The 20,827-nt window shown below is 33.8% G+C and overlaps 1 protein-coding gene across 10 annotated transcripts in view; it reads right to left on the bottom strand.

Annotated features, from left to right (window-relative positions):
- EMC2 (ER membrane protein complex subunit 2) overlaps positions 1–20,827 on the bottom strand; it is a 617,592-nt gene that overhangs the window by 554,079 nt on the left and 42,686 nt on the right. For 8 of the 10 annotated variants that reach the window (XR_013824672.1, XR_013824673.1, XR_013824674.1 and 5 more), the window contains exons 11-12: positions 14,714–14,801; positions 1,435–1,554 (exon numbers count right to left, since the gene is read on the bottom strand). Coding sequence is in view for 2 of the 10 variants with exons in the window: in XM_079902190.1 (XP_079758316.1) it covers positions 14,715–14,801 (87 nt within the window). In the remaining 8 variants the exon portion in view is untranslated. Of the gene's footprint in view, positions 1–1,243; positions 1,555–11,034; positions 11,191–14,713; positions 14,802–20,827 lie in introns of those variants that run through there. The other 2 variants (XM_079902190.1, XM_079902191.1) reach the window with 2 other exon arrangements.

The raw sequence follows: 20,827 nt of genomic DNA on the forward strand, positions 1-20,827 counted from the left end.
GCATGCTTGGGGCTAGCTCCTCCAGCTGTGCACTTGTACACCTCCAGTTTGATTCCTGTCACCAAACTTTGCTGCATTGAATGCACCCATGGCAAGACCTTGCAGTCACAGGAGTGTATGCTGACAGCCAGGGCCCCCCAACTGCCAGTATGCCCAGTTGACCTTGGCATGCGCTGCTTGCCCTGGCCGCTATCACTATGTGTGTACCTGCAACCAGCCCCTATCGTTACACAGGAACCTGCAGCTGGCCCCCAGATCCACATACCCCTGACTCCAGCCACCACCACTGGCTTGGTCCCTAGCCACTGGACCTGGAAGCACAGCTGAAGAACCAATAACCCTCGCAGCCACTGAAGATCCCCCACAGTGCTCACCAAGGACCACATAATTTCTGATATTATGTACTCCAGTTGGCCAAGCAATTGAGATGGTACACCCCTCCACAGGACCCAGAGCCACCACATGCACGCACACTTGGTGCCCTGAACCACTAGACCCAGGGTCACATCATGTTCCAGCAGGCCCCACACAGGTGAAGGTCTTTTCTTACTGAAGTCAGTCCATAAAGTCTGGCAGAGGTGACTGCTTCTTCAAAAGTGCAGACACCTATGCAAGACTACTGGCATCATAAAGAATCAGGTAAATATGATACCACCACAGGAACACACTAAATTTTCAGTAAATGATGCCAAAGAAATGGAGATCCAGGAATTGCCCAATAAAGAATTCAAAATAATTGTTATAAAGATTCTCAGAGAGTTGTAAGAGAACACAAATAATTATTGAAGTCAGGAAAATAATATAAGAAAAAAATAAGAAGTTCAACAAACAGAAAACATGAAAAAGAGCCAAAGAAAAATTTTGGAACTGGAGAACACAATGACTGCACTGAAAAAGTCAATAAGAACTTTAAGAGCAGATGGCACAAACAAAGCAGAAGAAAGAAATAGTGAGTCCAAACACAGATCATTTGAAATTATCCAGTGAGAAGCAAAAAAAAAAAAAAAAAAAAAAAAAAAGAGAATGAAAAGGCATGAAGAAAACCTACAGGACTAATGGTAAAAGATTAAGAGAAACAACGTAGGCATAATTGAAGTCCCAGAGGGAGAAAGGGGTAGAAAGCTTATTTAAAGAAATAATGTCTGAGAATTTCTTAAACCTGGGGACAGATTTGGACATCCAAATTCATTAAGTTAACAGGTCACCCCAAAATTTCAATCCAAAACAATCTTCTCCAAGACACACTATAATAAAACTGTCTAAAATCAAAGAGGGAATTGTAAAAGCAGCCAGAAGGAAAAAATATTTTTCTCTCATAAAAGGGGACCCCCATAAGGTTATCAGTGGACTTCTCAAACCTTGCAGGGTGGGAGAGAGTGAGATGATACATTCAAAGTGCTGAAAGAAAAAAACTGCCAACCACAAATACTTTACCTGGCAAAGTTGTCCATCAGAAATGAAGGTGAGATAAACACTTTCCTAACAAACAACAGCTGAGGGAGTTAATCACCACTAGATGTGCCTTATAAGAAATGCTGAAAGGAGTTCTTCAACCTGAAATGAAAGGATGCTAATTAGTAACATGAAAACATATTAAAATATACAACATACTGGTAACGTTTAGTATATAGTCAGATTCAAAGTACTCTAATACTATGGTATGGTTGTGTGCTAACCACTTAACTCTACAATAAAGGTTAAAGGAAAAAGTAGTAAATATAGTTATAGTTACTATAATTTGTTAATAGATACACAATATAAAGATATAAATTGTGACATCAAAAACATAAAATGTGGGGAGAGGAGTAAAAGGGTAGAGTTTTGTACACAATCAAAGTTAAGTTGTTATCAGCTTAAAACAGACTGCTATATCCATTAAGATGCTCTATGTAAGCCTCAGGATAAATGCAAAACAAAAAACTATACTAGATACACACAACATAAAAAGAAAGGAATCAAAGTATACTGCTATGGAAAATAATCAACTTACAAAGGAAGACAGAAAGGAAGAAATGAACAAAAAAACTACAAAAGAGCCAGAAAACAATTAAAAAGATGACAGTAGTAAGTCCCTATCAATAATTTCTTTAAATGTAAATGGATTAAATCTCCAATCAAAAGGTGTAGAGTGACTAAATGAATTTTTAAAAACCCAGACCCAACTATATGATACCTAAATGAGACACATTTCAACTTCAAGGACACACATAGTCTCAAAGAGAAGGAATGAAAAAATATATATCATGTAAATGAAACCCAAGCGAGAGCAGGGTAGCTATATTTATATCAGACAAAATAGACTTTAAGTTAAAAACTGTAACAGGAAACTAAGGTTATTATATAATGATAAAGGGGTCAATTCATCAAGAGGCTATAACAATTATAAATATATATGAACCCAACACAGAGTACCTAAATATATTAAGCAGATGCTAACATATGTGAAAGAAATAATAGCCAGCAATACAATAATAGGAGGAGACTTCAATACCTCACTTTCAACAATGGATATATCATGGAGACAGAATATCTATAAGGAAATGTGGAACTTAAACTGTACTCTAAACCAAAAGGACCTAAAAACATATATGGAACATTCCATTCAACAGCAGCAAAATATACATTCTCAAGTGCATGTGGAACATTTTCCAGAATAGATCATATGTTAGGTCACAAAAGTTTCAGCAAATTTAAAACAATGAAACCACACTGAGTATCTTTTTTGGTCACAATGATACGAAACTAGAAATCAATAACATGTGGAAAGCTGGAAATTTTACAAACACGTGGAAATTAAACAATACACTCCTGAAAAACTAATGAGTCAAAGATGAAATCAAAGATAAGTTAGAAAATGTATCAAAACATATGATATTGGAAACACCACATTCCAAAATGTATGTGATGCAGTAAATGCTATGCAAAAGAAAAGTTCATAACAATAAATGCTTACATTACAAAAAGAAAGATTTTAAATAAATATCCTAACTTTACACCTCAAGGAACTAGAAAAAGAAAAATAATTAAGCCCAAAGTTAGCAGAAGTAAGCAGATAATAAAGATCTGTGCAGAAAACAATGAAATAGAGAATAAGGAAACAATAGAAAAATAAATCAGTGAAACTAAGAGTTGGCTTTGTAAAAAGATAAAATTCAGAAACTTTTAGCTAGGTTTTCCAAGAAAAAAGAAGAGTGGACTTAAATAAATAAAATTATAAATGAAAGAGGAGACATTACTACTGATACCAAAGAAATACAAAGGGTCCTAAGAAACTACTATGAACAATCATACACCAACAATTGGACAACCTAAAAGAAATGGACAAATTCCTAGAAACATACAACCTACCAAAATTAAATTGGGAAGAAACAGAAAATCTGAACAGACCAAATACTAGTCAGGAGATTAAATCAGTAATCAAAAATCTCCTAATGAAGAAAAGCTCAGGAACTAATGACTTTACTGGTGAATTCTACCAAACATTTAAAGAATAATTAATGCCAACTTTTCTCAAACTCTTCCCAAAAACGGAAGAGGAGAAAACACTCCCAAACTTATTTTAGAAGGCCAGCATTATCCTGATACCAAGTCAGATGAGAACAAATAAATTCAGTAAAATCTGCATATAAAAATCAGTTGTTTCTATACACTATCAATGAACTATCTTAATAAGAAATAAAGATAAAAATCCCATTTACAATGGCATCAAAAATAATAAAATACTTAGGAATAAATTTAACCAAGAAAGTGAAAGATTTGTACACTGAAAATTATAAGACATTGATGAAAAAAATTAAAGATACAAATAAATGGGAGATATTCCATGTTTATGGATCAGAAGACTTAATATTGTTAAAATGTCTATACTACCCAAAGCCATCTATAGATTCAGTGTAATCCCTATGAAAATTCCAATGAAAACTTTTACAGAAACAAAAAACAATCCTAAAATTCCTATCGAACCACAAAAGACCCTGATTAATCAAATCAATCTTGAGAAAGAACAAAGTTGGAAGCATAACACGTCCTGATTCCAAACTATATCACAAAGCTGTAGTAATGAAAACAGTATGGCACTGGCATAAAAACAGACACATAGACCAATAAATCAGAATAGAGAGCTCTCAGAAATAAATCCATGCACAAAAGCTCAACAAATATTTAACAAGGAACCAAGAATACTCAATGGGGAAAGAATAGTTTCTTCAATAAATGATGCTGGGGAAACTGGATATCCACATGTAAAGAATGAAACTGGATGCCTATCTTACACTTCTCACAAAAATTACCTTGAAATGGACTAAGGCCTTAAACACAGAAAATACCTAGAAGAAAACACTGAGAAAGCTCCTTGGCATCAGTCTTGGCAATAATTTTTTGGATATGACACCAAAAACACAAGCAACTAAAGCAAAAATCAACAAGTAAGACTATATCAAACTAAAAAACTTCTGCACAGCAAAAGAAACAATCAACAAAATGAAAAGGCAACCTAAGAAATATAAGGAACTCACACACCTCAATAGCAAAAAAAGAAAGAAAGAAAACCCAATTTAAAAATGGGCAAAAACTCTTTTTCCAAAGAAGACATACATACAGTGGCCACCAAGTTTAAGAGTGCTCAATATCAATAGTCAACAGGGAAATGCAAATCAGAACCACAATAAGATACCACCTCACACCTGTTAGAATGTCTATCATTAGAAAGACCAGAGATAACACATGCTGGAGAGGATGTGGAGAAATAGGAATCCTGGTACACTGTTGGTAGGAAATGTAAATTGAAACAGTCAATGGAAAACAGTGTGGAGATTCCTTTAAAAAATTAAAAACAGAACTACCATATGACCCAGCAATCCCACTTCTGAATATATATCTAGAGGAAATGAAATTACTACCTTGAAAAGATATCTGCACTCCCATGTTCAGTGCAGCATTATTCATAATAGCCAGGACATGGAAACAATCCAAGTGTCCATCAATGGATGAATAAAGAAAATGTATATATATATATATATATATATATGCAATGGAATATATATATATATATATGTAATGGAATATAATTCAGCCATAAAAAAGAAGGAAATCCTGCCATTTGTGACAAGATGGATGGCTTTTGAGGGCATTAAGCTAAGTGAAATAAGTCAGAGAAAGACAAATACCATATGATCTCACTATATGTGGAATCTAAAAACGTCAAACTCATAGAAACAGAGAATAGATTGATGGCTACCAGAGGCTGGAGATCAGAAGAAACGGTGAGATGCTGGACAAAGGGCACAAACTTTTAATTCTAAAATGAATAATTTCTGGGGATCTAATGTATAGTGTGAATTATAGTTAACAATACCGTATTGCATACTTGAAGGTTGTTGTGAGAGTAAACCTTAAGTGTTCTCACTGTAACAACAACAAAATAGTAATTATATGAGGTTAAGGATGTGTTACTTAACCTTATTGTGGTAAATAATTTGCAATACATATGTGTATCTGATCATTACTTTGTACATCTTAAACTTACACAATGTTATATGTCATTTATATTTCAATAAAGTTGGGGGAAAAAAGAAAATAAAGTCAATGATTTTTAACATTGCCTAGTGTACTGTGTGTGTACTTATGTATATATCCAAAACTCATTATTTATATTCTCTCTCAAATATTTCCATAGTTATTTTAGTTGGTAATAGCATGTTAAGATTACCTAATGTCACTGAATCAGGTTTCAAAAATGATAACTCCTGAACTTGATTTGTTAACCATCTCGAGAGGGCACATTGTGTAAATTGCTTAATCTGGAACTACTGAAAAACAGTCTATTTTATATACAGTAATATTAAGAAAGTCACATCAAAACAGAAAATATATGAAAAATTCCACATTATAATATTTAGCTTGATTTTGATTAAAATGTGCCTACTTTTTGTAGTTTAGAATAAAACCAGCCCAGCAGTTTTTATACTTTAAAAATTACAAAATTTACTCTAGGTGGCGTACTTCTATAAGATTGTAGAAGGAAAAGAATACAATTGAAAATCATTTTTTGTTACTTCTAATCAATGACTGTTAATTCAAAAACTAGTCTAATGATATTTGAGATTTGTTAATAGAAAATTAAGTTTAAAGCTGCTAAGCTAAATTGGGATATAATTAACAGAAAATACTGTATTATGATTCTCTTTAGACTAGTAAATAGTGTCTTGTGGGAAAAACTTTAGAGAAATCACATGCAGAAAAATGAAATATTTAGCAGTAACTCCCACCCCATGGAAAAAAAATATTGTATTTAACTATTTTTACATCTTTAAAACTTGTTTTTTAGAACTCCCTCTCATTCTAATATTAAGATTGCATTTGTGCAAGCATCAGAGTTCTGACTCTTGGGTGCCATTTGTGATGCAACAATTTGTGATGCAAACTTTTGCACCATGTCTATTTCCCAAAAGTCATTAGTTTTTTTTAAAATCAGCATATATATCATGTTACTTGAAGCTCTTTTTAGCAAGACAGTTTTCTTCAATTGTTTTTATCTGGAACCACACAACTTTGATTCCCCTCACAAGAACTGTAGTCATATTTATTCCCGTATTTTTTAAAGTCAGACTAGGGGGGACATTGGGGAATTATCAACCAGTGGAGCTGTGTTGTGTCCAGTTCTCTCTGTCATACCGAGTATGACACGTAGACCAGTATAGTGAAACTGGATCCAAAATCAGCTGTCATTTGAGGCCAAGTCTTGAAACCACTCTACAGTTACCACTCTGGAGAGCTTCAAATTGATTTTAAATTGATGTGATATTTTGGTACACATTGTTACCTAGAGTTTTTAAAGAACATGCTTTTTGATAAACTTCAACTTTTTGGGTCATTCATCTGATACAATCACATTTTCACATAATTCGTATCCATGTTTTCATGTAATATTTAAGTTGCCTATAAAGGAACTGAATTTGCAATTAGGGATTCTTTAGTAGTGTATCTCTCAAGTTTGTTAGGCATAAACTCAGGTTTCCTCGAAGTTACTGTCCATTCACTGTTTGGAGATGTGCATGATTACTTGGACATCTGCAAGTACATATTTCCTTATTAGTGACTTATTTGTCAAATTAATGTCTCTAAGTTTGTTTTGCTGGCAGCAGTTTGTTGAGATAGAGGAATTTTTCCAGGACTTAGACTTGAAAATTAGCTGTGCATTCTTATAATGTTTGTGTTTTTATGTTAAATAGTAGAGATGCAATTGACCTTATTGGAATTCGGTCATTTGTGGATTAAATGGTCTGTTGCAATGTTTCTAATTTAACTTTGGGCATCAAGATCTTTCTAATTATTAATTATATTTTTATGCTAAGAAACAATAAGTATAGAAGACTTGATTTATTCTTGCTTTCTACTATGTCTACTGTAATGCAACGTTCATACCTTCTACACCTCATTATGATTATTACAATTGGGTGCAAAAATAAATACAAATATATAAATGGAGAGAGATGAGTATATGAACGTGTGTGTGTGTGTGTGTGTGTGTGTGTAGCTTCCATGCTAAAAACTGGAATGACAATAGTGGGCAAAAACAGATATGGTCTCTGACCTCACATAATTAAAGAATCTACAGCAGGGGGGTGGGGTGGGGGTGGGGTGGGAATCACCTGAAAATGATTAAAATGATAAGTGCTTCAAATGAAAGGTATGTGATAATATAAAAGTATATGAAAAACCAGAGAAGCTAAACATTTGGCATTTCCAAATTGTTTTGCATAATCATCAGCACAGAGTTGTTTTATTTTAGCCATTCTAATAGGTTTTCAGTGGTATCTCATTATAGCTGCAACTTGCACTTCCCTAATAATAGCTAATTATGTTGAACATCTTTTCATGTGCCACCACCACAGCCTCTTTGTTGAAATGTCTGTTCAAGTCTTCTGCCTATTTTCTAATTGGATTGTCTTCTATTAAATCTTAAAAGTTCTTTATATATTCTGGACACAAGTCCTTTATTGAATATGTTTGCAAGTATTTTCTGTCCATGGCTTGTCTTTCCACTTCTTTAACAGGGTCTTTCTCAGAACAAAAAATTTTTTTTACAGAGTTCAATTTATTCATATTTTTAAATAAAGATTACACCTTGTTACCTGAAGAATTTTGGCCTAACCCTAGGTCAAAGGGGCTTCTTCATGTTTTTTTCCTAAAAATTTTAGTTTTACACAATGCATTAAGATCCATGACCCATTCTGAATATTTTTTTAAGGTGTGAGGTCTAGGTTTAGGGGTTTTTTTGCTATAGATTCCCAACTGTTCCAACACCATTTGTTGAATATTCAATCGTCCCAGCACAATTCCTCCACTGAATAAATTAGTTTGCCAAACTGGTGTGAGTCTATTCTGGACTCTATATTCTGTTCCATGTTCTATGTGTCTATCACTCTGGCAAAACCACACAATCAGTAACAATACCATACTTTCCTGACTGCTGTAGTAGCTACATAGTAAGTCTTGGTATCTTGCAGTCTAATTCCTTCAACTTTATCTTCATTCTCAAAATTGTGTACGCTATTCTTGTTCCTCTACCTTTTCATATAAATTTTAGAAAGTCTATCTGCAAAGAATCCTTCAGGATAGAAATTGTATTAAACCCACAGATCATCTGGAGTACAATTGGTGTCTTTACTATGTTGCCTCCCAATCCATGAATATGGTATGTCTCTCCATGTATTGAGCTCTTCTTTCATTAGCATTTGTAGTTTTCAGCAAACATATCCCACAGATTTTCTTAAATTTATACTTAATACTGTATTTTTTAGCAACTTGTAAGTGAAAATGTCTTCATTGCTAGCATAAAAATTTTTGTTGACCTTGTATTATTCTGTGATCTTGCTAAACTCACTTATTAGTTCCAAGATGTTCTTGGAGACTTCCTGGGATTTTACATGTTGACCATCAGGTTATCTGTAAACAGAGAGTTTTACTTCTTCCTTTCCAATCTGTATGCTTTTTATTCCTTTATCTTACTGCACCAGCGAAGTCATCAAGTACTATAACAAACAGATGTGGTAAGTGCATATCCTTGTCTTCTTCCCATCTTAATGTATTTAGTCTTTCATTGAGTAGCATGCTAGGTGTAAGTTTTGTAGATGCTTTTTATCAAATTGAGGTAGTTTCCTTCTATTGCTGAGTTGTTTTTTTCATCATAAATGGGTATTGAATTTTTTCAAATGCTTTTTTCTGATCAGTTGACATGATCATGTACTTTTTCTTATTTTCTTCTTAATATGATAAATTACATTGACCAATTTTCAAATATTAAAGCAAGAGTCTTGCATATCTGGAATAAAGCCCACTTCATTGTGTAAACAACTCAAATGTCTTTCCATGGTGAATGCATTACCAGACTGTGATAAATCTATACAATGGAATATTATTTAGCAATACAAAGGAACAAATTATTGATACATACAACAACACTCATAGAGCTAAAGGGCAACATGTTGAGTTAAAGAAGTCAGTCTCAAAAGGTTACAAATTGTATGACTCCACTGATATAACATTTTTACAGTGAGAAAATTATAGCAACAGAGAAACAAATCAGTGGACAGCAGGCATTAGAGTTAGATGAGGATGTAACATGTAACCTAATAAGGAGCAGCAAGAAGAAGTTCCTTTGTGATATACATTCTATATCCTGATTGTGGTGATGGTAAAATGAATCTACATATGTAACACTTCATAAACAGAAAAGAAAAAAAAGGCATGTAAAAATTGTGAAATCTGAATACAGTCTGTACCTGAGTTAATAATACTGCTGCAATGTCAATTTCCTGGTTTAACAATGTACTAAGGTTACATAAGATAATAGGGAGTTTACCAGTACATGGGAATTCTCTGTATTGCTTTTGCAACTTCTTGTGAGTCTTAAAGTATTTTAAAATAAGACATTGTCTTTAAAATACAGTAGGAAAAAAAAAAGAGGGGTGTGACCTCTGAAAGATGAGTTAAGGAAGGCTTTGTTTTATAGAGAGGGAACAACAAGTACCAAGTTTGTAGAAGGAAGCATAACAAGGCCACTGAATTTAAGCGTAGCTAAATTCAGAAACAAAGGGGAAGAGTAGAGGACGACAGTTTACAGTTAAGAAAATCTGAATCTTCCTTCCTGGTTCTGACAGCATATAGAACCTCAAAGGTCATATTTAAGGCAACAAATGGGAAACAACTGAAGAGTTTTAAAGAGGGGGAGGGTAAAAAGGCATTATTAGTGATGTTTTGTCACATTCTAATTGTAGTGAAGAATGGAGCAGGGGAAGTGAAGATGCTCTCTAGCCACTGTTGTAGTCTAGGAGTCAGTAATGGTAGCTTGGTGTAGGGTAGTGGTGGCAATAGAAATGGAGACGCGTGGATAGATTTGAGGTATGGAACATGGCATGACTTAAAAGACTGAACATGTCCATTAAATTGGTGACATGGAACTAAACTATTTCAAAGGAACAATGCAGGGGGTGAAGGGAATGCCAGACTGGAGCAATTTAAAGAATGGGAAAACAGACATGAGTTTAGACAAGTGAGGAAATTTGGCTGTAAAAAGAGAAAAATGGGTAGTGGCTGGAGTGGGACTGTGGAAATGAAGGAAGATGTTTTAAAAAGTGGTAGCAAACTGAGCATATTTTAGTGTTAACAGGAAGAATCTAGTTGAAATAAAAAAGAGAAGAGGTAATGAAGAAAAAAATAGTTTAAGGACAAATGTGAAGAAAAGACAAAGTTTTGGGAAGTCAGGAAGGGAGTGTGGCAAATTCATGAAGCTAAAGTATGGCTAAAGCATAAAAAATGAGGAAGACAGTGGTGGGAAATAGCTCAGAAAAGGGTACGGCCAATTTCTTTTACTCTAAGAGGAAAAGAGGTGAATTTGGGCACAAGAATGTCATACTGGGTATGTTTTTATCTCATAACTTCTCTTTTTCTCTGTGAAACAGTAAGAGAGCCTTGTTAGTTAACTAGGGCTGCCTTAATAAAGTACACAGAGGACTGGGTGTCTTAAAACAACAGAAATTTATTTCATCACAGTTCTAAAGGCCAGAAGTCCAAGATCAAGGTGTCAGCAGGGTTGGTTTCTTCTGAGGAAACTCTCCTTATCTTGTAGATGGACATCTTCTCTTCATCTTCTCATGGTCCTTCCGCTGTATGTCTGTGTCCTAATCTCTCCTTATAAAGATATCAATCATATTGAATTAGGGCTCACCAATATGACCTAATTTTACTTAATGACCACTTTAAAGACTCAATCTCCAAATAAAGTCACATTCAGAGGCACCAGGGCTTAGAACTTCAAATATGAAATTTTGGGGAAGACACAATTCAGCCTATAAAAGAGGTTACTTGCCAAGAATGAGAAGAGAGATAGGATAAATTACAGGTTCAAAGTGAAAGAGGTTTGAAATAGTTCTAAATAGTTTGAAATACTTCTATTAACTATAAAAGAAGTAACATCTTTAATGGGTAATTTTGTTTAAATTCAATTTAATTAAAACTGAAATTCTGACTTCATTATTCCATTAAAAAATTCTTTTACAAGCCAGAAAATCTGAATTCTAGTCCTTGCTCTGCTAACAAGCAATGTCCCTTAGATATATCTGGCTCTCATTTTTGTCAAGGAACAACCTATCAGAGACTAGACATATGCCTTAGAATATGCTAGAAGGAGCACTGACTTGGGAATGCCTGACATCCTGGTCCAATTACCTGCTCTGTCACAGAAGAGCTTAATTTCTCAGAACCTCACTTCCTCATCCTAAAATGCAGAACAACTAAATCTCTCTAAAGTCCCTCCTACACTCCTACTATAGTTCTTTGAATTTAAATGTTACTTTGAGAATAAAGGGATTATAGAATTAAAGAAAAAAAATTCTTCTAAATATCTGATAATAAAAATTGTATGCTTCCAACATATTGAAACATTGATTTTCCATTTCAACTTTTTCTACGTCCTCCTCTGTTCCCAAGTCAATATTATCCTCATGATTAAAGACACTCTAAATATGCCTTTTTCTCACCTCTGTTGGCTTAAATACTAGGTGCTGAGTTGGAACAAGATACTACTTCTTTTGTTACATGTAATTATCTACTTAATTTTAAATCATTAAATTCTAAAATAGCATCCCTAGCGTGTCTAAGATAAGAGTTTTGCATCTTAAAAAAAAAGCTGAATGATGGATATATTAGTCAGAAACATATATGGCTAAAGTAACAAAAAATAAAAACAATGGCTTAACAATCAAGAGTTTATTTTTCTCATTTAGTTAGTGCAGAAGCTAGCAATTGCTCTTGTTGGTTCAAGTGTTCAGCCAATCAGGGACCCAGGCTCCCAGTAATCTTTCTACGGAACCATCTCTGAAATACAGCTTTAATTCTCATATTTGCTATTTCATGCTTGTAAGATGGCTATTATACCTCCAGGCTTGTTGTTGGCATTCATGGCCAGAAGAAGCAAAAAGCCTCAGCTCACAAAACTTTGACTTTTTAATTTGAAAGAAAGGCCCTTCCCCACAGCTTCTGTTCATTTCGTTAGCCCTAATTAGGCCACATGCCCAGATTTTGGATATCTGCACTTTCAAATATGGTGGCCATGAGTCACATGCAGCTATTAAAATTAAAATTAAATAAAAAATTCCATTTCTCGGTTGTCCTGGCTACATTTCAAGTGCTTAATAGCCACATACAGCTAGTGGCTACCACATTAGGTAGCACAAATATGGAATATTTCCTTCAATGCAAAAAGTTCTGCCTTGGCATATCACGGACCATATGGAATGAAACCACTTCTCTTTCAGATCAATCATGATACTTCCCTTGGGGCTGAGGGTAAGGTCCAAACCTCGTGGAATAACAGGGATCTGTGCTCCTATCTGAACAATATAGGATACAGTCAACAAGGAAGAAGGTAAAAGCAGTTGGGTGGGCAACTGTCTGCCACAATGAGATTATCATTATATATAATTGAATTTTATAAATTATTACACATTAACAATGTACTTAATAAATAAAAGATTCCTGGCAAGGAGGTATTAAAATTAGAAAAAATAAAGTGAAACTAAAGGCTGACAGTTATAAGGGACACTAAATTACTTATTACAAAAATACTGCTAAAGTAAACACTATGCTAGTGACTCATGGGAGGAGATTAAAGGGAAGAAAGGTAGTGGAATAATATGTGGGCACTATTTTCTTTATAGCAAACAAATCTGAAATGTCTGATTGTGTTGAAAATGGTCACTAAATTCATGGGCAAAAACAGTGTATCTTGTGATAACAATTATTAATTTATAAGAATTATCTTCATATGGGAAGAGTTATTTCACATCTGCCCATTACTCAGGGCAAAATAAAATGAAAAAAACTGCAAAATGAAAGAATTAGACTAGATGTGGAGAATAATTTACTAACAGAATAACTCAAAAGGTTAAAAAGCTGATACTGACAATAGTTTTCTTCCTTAAGACTTCCAGGTTGTCAATTCTTCCATGATCTCCAATTTGTGCAAATAAAGCAATAACGAGCATGCTGGAGTCTCTGTATTATGTTGGTAATTAATTAATTAAAATGTATATATGTAGTTCTATATGTAATATATAAGTTATGTATATAAATTACAAACTAATATTAACAATATTTGCTCTGAATGAACAACTGCCTATTTTAAAAACTGATTTGTGTCTGAATAAAGTGGTTAACTCTCAAAGTTCTTTCTATTCTATTGCGAAACATGCAAAATACTGCTAAAGGTAGTGTAATGGTTGTTCACTATGAAAAGAGAAAAAAAGGAAAAAGAAATTCTAATTATTATTACTGAGGAGTAATGAGATATGAGAATTGTAAAAAATTTGCTTCTAAAGATAGTTTAGATATTCTTATTTTTCCCTAAAGTAAAAATAACTAAGCCACTGAAACCCCTTCATTCCTATTATCTATGCTCTCTAAAAATTATGCCTTTTACATAGAGTTGAAAGTTGGATAAATATTACTTTCATAAGGGTTAAATTTGAATATCATAACATACATGAACCTTAAACCATTTTATAGGTTAAAAAAAAATCTCAGTTATGTCCCATAGCAAAACAAAATTTTATAAAAAGATAGTGCTGAACTTTGGAGAATGATATATATTTTAATCAAGATTATCAGAATAACATTACAGCATATAAAATAATAGCCCACTGGAATACAGAGCGAAACCCAACCTGACGCTATAAAAAGAATGAAAATAATTTGCCAGCATGTTGCTTCTGTCACCTATATATGCTATGTATTTCCTATCACAAATAAAAAGGAGTTAACTAGAAATCGAGTTCTAAAACAATATAGTCACTCACTATTTGACTATAACAAAAAGAATCTAGAATTTTCATATGCAAGTTTAATAAATCATCAGTTTATTTAACAAGGTTATTTCTATATCAGATTGTGGTTTAAAAGCAGTTATATATGTATGATATGGAAAGAATGATGTACAATCAGTAAGAATCTTGTCAAATCTCTCTTCCATCGGCTTTTCCCATCTTCCTGCTTAGCAGTAAATGGCATTTTTAGGTTTATATAAACACATTCTTTACAACTGCCTTCTTAGCAGAAAATCAGTATATAAATAGCACTGGGCATCTAGTAAATAGGTCACAAACCAGTGAGCTCAATTTTACAGTTGTGAAATGTAATGTGAAAGAGTTTTTGAAACCTTAAGACTGGGTGATCTGCAGTGTTTCCAGCATGTCTTCGACTGCCTTGAGAGAGTATTTGGTTTCCTTCTTACTTCGACCTGCAAACTAATTTTTAGAAAATGCAATTAGGCTCAATTTCAGTGGCAGGTTCAAAATCACAGTCTTACTTTCAAATTGTTAGAGAGTTAACATTATCTATTTTATCACTAGCATGAAATCTGATATGTTCTTTTTCTTCAATAAAAAACAAAATTTGGGTTTTAAGGACATTTTCATTAAGGTTTCATCTTCAACTGACGTATATAAAAATTTCCGTGTGAAATTGGCCAGTTTAAATGTTTAAGTAGTATGATAACCTATAAATACATTAACATGATTTTCAAACTGTACTCCCTCTTCAGACCAGAAAAGCTTTATGAAATAAAAAGCATAATTTAGAAATGAAATTTAGCTTATATTTATGTAGGAATGTGGACTACTTGTGTGGCCTCTAATGAACTTTTTACAATTTCAAACAAAGGTAAAATACAAATGTAAAGAAGTGTTATCAAACATTTTAGAGTTGCAAGAATTCTCCAAAACTACTTAGAGTGGGCTGCAATTTTTAATAATTTCCCAGATTTATTAGTTGACTAGATAATATCATGTTTCTGCAGCAAAAACCTATCAAATAAAACTCTATGCTACATATTAAAGTAAATGTTTTAAAATATGCATTTTTAGTTTATTAAGTCATAATTTATTTTATAATACCAAATTGGGATTGGATTTTACAATAAAAACAAAATATAGTACATTAAATACTATCTTTGTACATTTAAAAGCAAATTCATGTGTATTAAATTCAATATAGTGCATGATAAGTGGGGAAAACACTGTTGAATACCCCATGCTGATTTCAAAATGAGTTTTCTAACTAGACTGCCAATTCCCATCATTTATCAGTTTGACTTAACACTACAGATTTACTAGATAACTATATATTCCTTGTTAAGGAAGGGGAAGGTTTATTATAACTATATTACCTGTTTTTCCCCTGGTTAAAGTATTAACATTTTCTATTAGCAACATACAGTATTTTCAAGTTAACATCTAAGCACTCAGTGTACTTTCAAGTGACTGATCTTTCCTTCAAATATCAATGCTGTCTTAGGTACTTAGTACTTGATTTATGATGTGTTCCTTCTCTTTTGTAATTAACTTAATTTGGCAAACTTCTTGTGACCTGTTGAGAAAGATTAAGTGATCAAGCACAGGTAACATCGTAGAAGCAATAGGCTTCAGGAATTGGTAACCTGCCTCTGACCTCTCTGGCTGCAGCTTAACATTATGATTCTCCTATTTCCTAAACCATTAGCTTCTGTGGTTGAATCTTGATTTGATAGAGTAACTAAACGGGATTTCTAGAGGAAATGCCAGGGAAAGAGAAAAAGCTTCTTGTAAGAATCAAGATCACTTTGCCTTTCATAAGACATTATTAACTTAAGGAATTCAAATGCTGAATATACAGGCCATAATTTAAAAATATGACAATAGCAACACCACATTTAAAACTCTGCCCTTTCATAATTTCCCTTGGTGAGTAAAGGATGTGGAGTGTGCTTATTACTCCTATTACCCAGTTGATAGAGTCACTTTCACAAGGACTTACCAAGAACAGAAAGCCTTTTCTTTTACTACTGCCTACCCAAAGTAAACAGGAATTGTCCTAATCAGATATTTAAAGGTCTAATTCTAAGAAAAAGCTTTTGATGGGTTGGGGGAAGGGGTACAAAATAGGACACCTAATTTTTTAAATGGAAAATAAAAATGAAAAATTTGTGTAGCGCTGAAATCATAGTATTTTAAAATATAGCATTTTTCTTGATTTGTATTAAATGTAATAAAATAATAAATACAAATTTGTGATTTTTAAAATTAGCTAATTTTAGAAAACCACCTAAGATTGTATATCAACACTACTGACAACCAGTGCAATTTAGAATAAACCAAACGAACTTGTGTCAGAACAAATAAAAAGAAAGTTGGAAATATAAATCTATCACTTCAAATTTTACCTGACATGCAATTATTTTGTCTATTCTAGAATTATATGGCAATTTAACTGATTAAGCCGGAATCCTATTTTTCCCTCAAATCATGATTTAATTTTCTATTTCCCAAAAGGATAGTAATAGAATCACCTCTGCAATCACAAATAACATATGGATCACTAGCACAGACGAATTTAACAGAGTACCAAAGAAGCATTTATCTGGAAAATTACTGTGAGTAGGTTCACATTAAAGTTTTTCATGAGCATTAATCAAACTTGCCTGCCTCTACTGAACATGCTAAACCAATTACCTAATTGAAAAGCAAGTAGTAGCCATATTTTGTTTCATTAAGTAGAAACAAAGACAGAAAGCAGTTCTTAAAATCTCATTTTCTCTAATTTTTAAATGCCTAGAAAAACATTACAATAAGGAATACTTACTATACACTTTATACTTGTTTATATGCCTAGATATATAAAGTTCTCAATTAGATCCCAGAGATTTATTACTAAAATGTCAGTCTCTGAAAATTATACTTTTCCACATTAATCACAAATTCTGCATTTTTATTTTTCACACAGATTTTGCTTAAGTAAACTTTTTTCATAATTTCCTGATGGATCTTAAAGAAAACTAACCAGAAAACCACTCAAATAATAAAAAATTGCTTATCAAATTCAAAGGTCAATGATTTACCCATTGTGATAACTGGAGTAAGTTGGGTTAAAATTCACAAATTTACAGTTTGTGGAAAATAATATGGGTGGACAAAGTAATAAGATAAATAAAATGGAGAAGTGGATTGATGAATCTCAGAAACATGCTGAGTGAAAGAAGCAATGCACAAAAGGGTACATAATCTATGATCTCATTTATATATAAAGTTCTAGTACAGGCAAAACTAATTTATAGTGATGAAAATCAAATCAGTGCTAGTCTGCAGTGTGGAATGGGGCTGACTACAAAGTGGCAGAGGGGACCTTTCTGGGCTGATGGAAACTGTATGTCTTGAATGGGATAGTGGTGAGAGAGGAGCATACATTTGTCAAAACTCAACTATACACTTAAAATGTGTGCATGTTATTGTATGTAAACTATACCTCAATAAAGTGGATAAAAAGAAAAATAAACAGAAACAGAAGGATGGAACTATGGAGTTATACAAAAGTGTAATAAACTGCCAAATGACCACATATTTCTCTTCCGATTGAGAGGTGAAATATTATATCCCCTGTATCTGGGTTCACCATGTGACTTGTTTTGCTCAATGGAATATTAGCCATATGTGACACAACCAGAGGCTCTGGAGTTTGCCTGTTTGCTGCTCCTGGAACCCTGAAACCATCATGTGAATAAGTCCAAATTAGCTTGCCAAATGGGAAATACAAGGCCCAGCACCCCCAGCTGACAGAGAGCCAACCATCAGACATTTAAGTGAGGCCATCAACCACTAGCATAGAGGAGAAAAGAAAATAAGTCCACTATAGACCTGTAGAATTACTCAACTGAGCACAAGCCTACATGACACCTACAGATTCATAAGCAAATAAGTCGTTATTTTAAACCACTATGTTAGCAAAAGGCAATAGATACAAATATTTATGAAATCTGATTCACATGAAGAAAATCACCAACTTCTGTAGAAAAAGAATAGAGATGAAAATTTCAAAAGCAACAAAAGATTTTATTTAAAACCCATTACGGGGACTTCCCTGGTGGTCCAGTGGTTAAGACTCTGTGCTTCTACTGCAGGCGGCACAGGTTCGATCCCTGGTTAGGGAACTAAGATCCTGCATGCCGCGCAGCGCAGCCAAACAAAAACAAAAATAAACAAAAAAAATGTTACTAGTGTCTAGAAGCAAAAATAAATTTTGCATGATGGGTGATTCCTAATTGAGAGGTATTTTAGGCTGCTATACAGAAACCTGACATTATCAACTGAGAGATGTTATCTTTTTGGAGTGGTATCCAAGATGACAGAAACTTACAAAAATTCCTTATACTATCCTTTCCCTTAGAGTCAAGAAAAGGCAAATCATACCGTCAGGAAAGATGTGTAAAACATCACTGGGTACTATGGAGTTTATGGTGCCAAAGTCAAAGACTGAAGAGCACAGATGATATTCTCAGAGCTCTTTCCAAAAACACTGAGACTTTACAAAATAAGTCTATGAAAAGAGAATGGATCTAATAAGACAATTTAAAAAAATTTGTTTAAAGAGAATGGCAGGGAGGGAAAATATTACTAACGAATAGGGTTTGGATATATGAGCAATGACTTAAAATATCGAAATGATGGATTCATGTCTAATGGTAAAGTGCATCTCATATGGCAGGGAAGGGCATGCTTGCCTGGTCTTGCATTACTGAAGAGACAGTGAAAACGAGGAAAAACAAACAAACAAACAAAATGAAACTCTAAATTTAGTTATTACGGAGAGCTTTGGGTCTGAAATGAAAAAGGAAACAAGTGAGGGTAGGATATCACTTGTTCACATGAGAAAATAACTAAGAAGGGAGTTGGAAACTATAATTACAGTTTTAGAAACATTTATACCTGACATCTCTTTATAAAGGCAGTATATTGTGGCCATTAAGAGCATCAAACTTGGAGTCAGGCTGCCTAGGTTTGAAAATCGCTCCTGTTCATATCCAGTTATATCACCTTGGAGAAAGTTATTTAATCTTTCATGCCTTAATTTCCTCATTTGTAAAACAAGAAAAGTACCTACCTTATAATAAATTTTGTTTGCTATTATAACTGTTATTGTTGTTACTGCTATTTTAATTGCAATAAAAATAGCAGACATAATAAAGTGAACTTACAGCATGCAATTAGTAAACACAATATAAGGTGTATTACTGTGATATGGTAAAAAGTATGTATCAACTCCTTTAATACTCAGAAAACTTTTATTATGTCCATCTTGCAAATGAAAAGCCAGGCCCAGAGATGGTATGTAATTTGTCCATGGCCACATGTCAGAGCCAAACTTGGAAGCCAGATGATACAGGCTCGCGCATCTGTGTTCTCTCTCAACTATTATAAGGTAGCAGCTTTCATAGAATGGGACTCATGACAGAATACAGAGATAGAAACACTGGAAAGCTATGCAGGGGGGAACAGACCTCTATTTTCACATAATACATAAAAATTAGTTCCAAATGGATTGTGGATCTAAATGTGAAAAGTAGAAGAAAAAAAACTCCAAAGACACACAAGATTATCTTTATGACCATCAGTAGCAAATGATTTCTTAAGCAGAACATAAAAGACAAACCATAAAGGAAATGAACGATTAGGGTGAAGATAATCTTCAAAACTTTCTTCATCAAAATCATTTGAGAGTGATTGCAACTAAGGAGTTAAAAAGATCTGCTACACATATAATGAACAAAGGGCCCATAATCAAAAAACTAAAAAACAAAATAAAAAGTCATAAACCAATGAAAAACATAGACTTCATGAAAGAAGATATCCAAACAGCCAATAAACATATGAAAAAGTGTTCAACCTCACTGGTCATCAGGGAGATACAAAACAAAACCATGAAGACACCACTACACATACACCAGAATGACTATAATTACAAAAACTGACAGAAGGATGTGTTGGTGAAAATGTGGAACTATGAGAACGCTCAAACACTGCTGGTGGGACTATAAACAAGTAGTCTGGAAAACCAGCTTTATCTACTTCAGTTAGATATATATACATCCTATGACACAGTATTTCCACTCAAAGGTATACACCCCTAAGAAGTACATGTACATATACACCAAGAGACTTGTACAGCAATATCAGTGTAGTATTATTCATAATAGCCCCAAACAGGAAATAATCCAAACGCCTATCAACAACTGAATAAAGGGGCTTCCCTGGTGGCACAGTGGCTGAGAATCCGCCTGCCAATGCAGGGGACACAGGTTCGAGCCCCAGTCCAGGAAGATCCCATATGCTGTGGAGCAACTAAGCCCATGCGCCACAACTACTGAGCCTGTGCTCTAAAGCCCGCGAGCCACAACTACTGAGCCTGCGTGCTGCAACTACTGAAGCCCGTGTGCCTGGAGCCTGTGCTCCGCAACAAGAAAAGC

This window comes from Stenella coeruleoalba (assembly GCF_951394435.1).
Source record: "Stenella coeruleoalba genome assembly, chromosome: 17".
NCBI classification, from domain to species: Eukaryota; Metazoa; Chordata; class Mammalia; order Artiodactyla; family Delphinidae; genus Stenella; species Stenella coeruleoalba.